General features: G+C 37.4%; 1 protein-coding gene across 1 annotated transcript; it reads right to left on the minus strand.

Moving 5' to 3' along the window:
- Positions 1–1,280: 1,280 nt before the first annotated feature.
- LOC141562854 (DNA excision repair protein ERCC-6-like) lies at positions 1,281–4,881 on the minus strand. Its single transcript, XM_074303089.1, is given in 4 exon segments — positions 1,281–4,151; positions 4,153–4,509; positions 4,511–4,705; positions 4,708–4,881. Coding segments are annotated over 4 exon segments (3,582 nt in total). The 5' UTR covers positions 4,867–4,881.
- Positions 4,882–5,247: the final 366 nt, after the last annotated feature.

The raw sequence follows: 5,247 nt of genomic DNA on the forward strand, positions 1-5,247 counted from the left end.
TAAAGCCAATAGGAAAGGAATGAACCTAACATGGAAAAATACTCTTGGCATTTTGGGACGCAAAAAGCTTGGTAGTATAGGAAGCAGACTGCCAGACTTGGGGATCGAGACGACATGGATTCAAATTCTGCCTCAAACACTTAGATTAGTGTTTGATAAGTCATAGGACTTCACAGTCTTTTAACGTGGGGCTGAATTCAACTCCTTCCAACTTTAATTTTGGGCATGAGGAGTGAGCAAGATGTCAAGTGGGATGCTTTTTTCTGAATGATGAGGAACAATTATATATTACAAGATTCATTTCCCCCCACAATTAATGATTGTGAGGGGAATAGAAAGGAAGGCTTCATGATGAACACACATTAGGCTGCAGCTGGTAAAAGTGAACCCTAGATTAACCTAGTATCCAATTGGACTCGTTTTTGGGAAGAAGAGCTCGGGTTAATAAAAATTAAAAAAAAAAATTTTAAAATGCTGATATCAAGAAAACCCCAAAGCATGGTGATGGTTTCAAGTTAAAATTTCTAACAAGAGCTAGTATTTATACTAGATTCTAGTCCAATTTAAATCTTATGATTTTTAGATTTAACAGAAGTGCACCATGACTTTTGGAACAGCTTGGACAGTGTTTTTTTTTTTTTTTTTTTAATGTGTAGGTTCTTTTGATCCTCAGTACAAATTGAGCAAATCAGAAATCAGTGAAGTGGCAGCAGTGCCCAGTCCCATTTAGAATTACAGCCTTTTCAAGTTCAGGTTGCCACTGAGAAGTTGCTTTCATACACTCTTACTACTATCATAAGCTTCAAAGAGGACACAACATTTAATTGAATTAGATTCACTTTAATTTTCCCAACTAGATTGCAAACCTCCAAGGAGGTGTTTTTTTTGTTTGTTTGTTTGTTTGTTTTTGTTTTTGTTTTTGTTTTTTTTAGAAAAGGGTTAATTTGCTTGTAAACTTAAAAGAACTTAAAAACAAAACAAAACAATATTGTCCTATATGGTCTGTCTCGGCCGTGAAACAGTAAGAACAAAATAATCAGCAAAAATTCCAATCTCCCCCTTCCTCCCCCAATCTTGATGGAAGTAACAAATGAAATTAGTGTTTACAAAAAAAAAAAATAAATAAAATAGAAACATAAACATGTTATTTGAATTGTCATCCTAAATATGCTAGAATCTATCATTTTCTCAAAGTACTTCTTAAAATTAGGAGAAACTGAATTAGAAAAGTAAGTATAGATAACTTGTGAATGGATTTTAAAACACAGCAAACTACATTCTCAAGTTTGATTAAGTTGCTTATATAAAGTTAAAGTCAGGAGCATGACTTCTGGATCAGTACTTTTTAAATCAAGGGCTTTAAGTAAACAGTTGAGTGCTTCCTGTATTTTCCCACTTTTTTTCAGTTCCTTTCCACATTTAACAAGAGTCTCATACTCATCTGTCATGGGAGCTGAACTTGGGTTATGTGCAGTAGTTTCTTGTGAATCTACACCAGATGCACTCTGCACCAAGTCTGAATGAGACACACATAAAGAGCCCAGCTGACTTTGGGACAATAAAGTTTCTCCAACAGGTTCTTCTTCTGAATGTTCAGACTCTTGACTATATTCTGCTGATTCTTCTTCTTCTAAATATTTGTCTGTACTCTTATACTCACTGGCATTTTCTTCCATATTTTCAACATTGTCTAAAATAACATTAATAAGTGATCTCCTAGAAACCAGAGATCTTCTAGAAATTGCAGAATTATTTCCACTGCTACATATTTCAGATGAAAATAATTCATTTTGGCATTTATTGCTTTGGGGAGTTGAGGTAAATTGTGTTAGTAATGAGTCTGGGAAAGGGGGTACAGAATCATCTTCATCATCTGAAACAATCCTCCTTGTCTTATATCTTGTTTTCACAGGAACTATTTCATCTTCCGGGTCACTTTCTTGATCAAAGAGATTCTCAAATTGTGGATACCTAAAAATACTCTGTCCTTTAGGATTAGCTACCGAATCCCATATGCTATTTTCCCTTTCAGTGTACTCTAAAGACTGCTTGGAATGATTCTGTCCATTCTCTAGAGAGTCTTCCAAGAAAAGATGGAAATCACCAGCATTCTGCAGTGAAGAAGCTAATGATTCTTTTTCTAACTTGTCCTGATTTGGTCTAGAATTCTCCAATGCACTTGGGTCTGGGCCTGCTAGGCTAATGAGAGAACTCAATTTCACAGACTTTTCTGGACTAACAAGCAGTAAAATCTCATAATTTGTTAGTTGATCTGAGTTTGACTCAAGATCAAGTTTTGCTGTTCCATTAGTTAACTGCTTTATGTTTTCCTGAGTGTTATCTAGAAAAACTTGAATACTATCATCAGGATTACTAGTCTTTGATATTTCCATTTCATGGCACTTTTCATTAGAAAAATCACTTATAAATTCATCATCAATTTTATGTTCTGATATGTGAACATCAGATTGTTTTACAGGCACATTTATATTCATGGCAGAGAGATCATGTTCTTCACTGTCTTCAATAATACTTAAATTTGCCATTTCAGAATTGAGAAAGTTTTTTTGTGTAAGATCAACAATTATAGGTGGTGAAAGATGATGTACAACATTAAACTCAGAGTATTTTTTCTTTGGTTTGGAAGAGGCAGGTTCTTTCAGCCAGGTTTCCTTAACTCTGGTTCTGTTGTTAGTTAGTAAGAGCTCATTATTTTGAGATTCTAATGCAACTAGAAGTTGAGCCTTTTGAACCCTCTCTTGAATATACTGAGATTCTCCTACCTCAGACTCTTCATGAGCAGACACATCATGGGTGAACATCAAATCATGGTCAGAAATTCCTGCTATGTCCAAAGTGTGGAGGTAAGCAATATGTTCTTCCAATTTCTTATCAGTCTTTCTGTGACCAGCATGCAAAGAATGTAGTTGCAACTGTGTTGCAGAACTCCGAAAATCTCCTATTGTAAAGAGCTCTCTTAATTCTTGCTTGCTAAAATATCTAGCAGGGTTTTTTTGATCCCCAGTTGTTTGTCTTATTAATGAGCCCTTGAAAACTTGTCTTCTATATATTTTCTCCTCCACTGTACCACAGCTGATCAATCTATAAACCACAACATTTTCTTTTTGCCCAATTCTGTAAACTCTATCTACAGCTTGTGCATCAGTAGCAGGATTCCAGCTAGGATCAAAAATGACCACTCTAGTTGCTGCAGTTAAAGTGATACCTAATCCACCTACTTGGGAAGTAAGGAGAAAAACAGATATATCTTGACTCTGTTGAAATAAGTCAATTCGTCTCTGTCTTTCTGAAAGATGAGTAATGGTTCCATCAATACGCAAAGTCTTGAAATTTTCTTTCTTTAAAAGATGCTCTATGATGTCTAGAAGCTTTCTGGATTGGGAAAATACCAGAGTTTGATGACCTTCATCTTGTAATCTCTTAAGCAAAGCCATAAGGAATATCACTTTCCCTGATTCTTGCATTAGGGATTCATGAGGTACCTGATTAATCTGGATATTTGAATGAGCCATTTGACTTTCATCTTCACCCGAGAAATTGCCTTCTTTGAGACCTAACAAACTGCAAGCCCGGGCTGACAGTAATCTTGGGTGATCACATAACTTCTTTAAGACAGTCAACTCAGCCAAAGGTGAATGTGTTTCTGTTAATAACTGTTTGATGTGGTTTAGGGATAAAAATTTCCTATATATTTCTTCTTGCAAAGGTACTAAGTACACCCAAATAATTAACTCATTTTTCCTGGAAAGGGAAGGGATTTCGTAGATAATGTCATCATCTAGATTCTTTTCAGGAAGGTTGCTCAAGGGTTTAGTGGTACTTTTCTTCTGTATATCTTCTTTAGTCCTCCTGAGAAAATAAGGTTTTATAAGTGTCATTAAATTTTCAGATATTTTCAGCCCCAGGACCTTCTCTCCTGGAGTAGCATCTTTCTCCCTGGCTCTAGTAATAGGATTTTCATACTCAGTTTTAAAGGTTTTAGATGTTCCTAGCAAGGATCCCTGACAAGCAAAATCAAAGAGGGACCACAACTCATACAAGTTATTCTGAATTGGTGTTCCTGTAAGGAGGAGGCGATTTTTCACAGGGATAGCTCGGGCAGCGATTGATGACTTAGTAGAAGAGCTTTTTAATTTTGTGAGCTTCATCAAGTATAAGGTAGTCCCACACAAACTCTTTTCCATCCAACTGGGAAAGTTGCTGCCAGTTGTTGATCAACATTTGGTATGTTGTAACAGCTACCCCATTCTTCCTCTGAATCCTATTTAGACTTCTGGTACGTTCACTCTTGCTAGAACCATGAAAGGTTGCAACTCTCATTCCTGGGGTCCACTTATCCAGTTCTTTGGTCCATGTGCTGATAAGACTGGTAGGTATGATCAGCAGGACAAACCTCACGAGTTCAGCATCAAACATAGCGGAAAGGAAAGCGAGAATTTGAACAGTTTTCCCCAATCCCATATCATCTGCCAATATGCCCCCTTTTTTTTCTCTCTTTATATAGGCTATAGAGAAAGGCCACACCTTCTTTCTGGTGCTCAAAAAGTCTGTCGTGCAGTTCCCGATATAGCATCAGGCCACTGTTGCATACGTCAACGAATTCATCATCTCCTTCTATCGATAGCTCTTCCAGGGCTTCCTGTAGTTTCTGGATTTGGCTCAGAACTTTGTCGTTGGGAAAAAACATCTTTTGCTGAGTAGAAAAAGTTTAAGGGCCTCTTTCAGATTTCCATTCTTGGCAGCTTCTTTGGCTTCTTTTATATATTTCTGATAACTGGCTGCTCGGCCTGGGCTTAGTAGTTTCTCCGCCGCATGTCCTGTGGCTGCCGCGGCTGACTCCGCCATTAACGCCTCGGACTCCCACACGCCCGATGTCTAAATGGGCTTTGGCCTGGGTCCAGATATCTATCTCTGCCTTGGCCTCGGTCCAGATATATATCTTGTTCTTGGTCCTGATATTTACCTTGGGTTCGACCTCAGTCCGAATGTCTATCTCAGCCTCGTTCCTGATCTCGGTCTGCACCTCCGCCATCGCCAACCAGGAGGGGCTGTCTAGGGGGAAAGGAGAGTGGAAGGACGTTTCTTTTGAATCTTCTATATATGAATTATTATATAAAACATAGTTCCATATTAGTCAAAGTTATAAAAGGAGAAACAGATAAAAAGGGAAAAAAAACTCAAAAAGAATAAAGTAAGTGAAAAAAATGATACTTCTGCATTCAGAGG

The sequence above is a fragment of the Sminthopsis crassicaudata genome, chromosome 3 (genome assembly GCF_048593235.1).
Source record: "Sminthopsis crassicaudata isolate SCR6 chromosome 3, ASM4859323v1, whole genome shotgun sequence".
Lineage (NCBI taxonomy): Eukaryota > Metazoa > Chordata > Mammalia > Dasyuromorphia > Dasyuridae > Sminthopsis > Sminthopsis crassicaudata.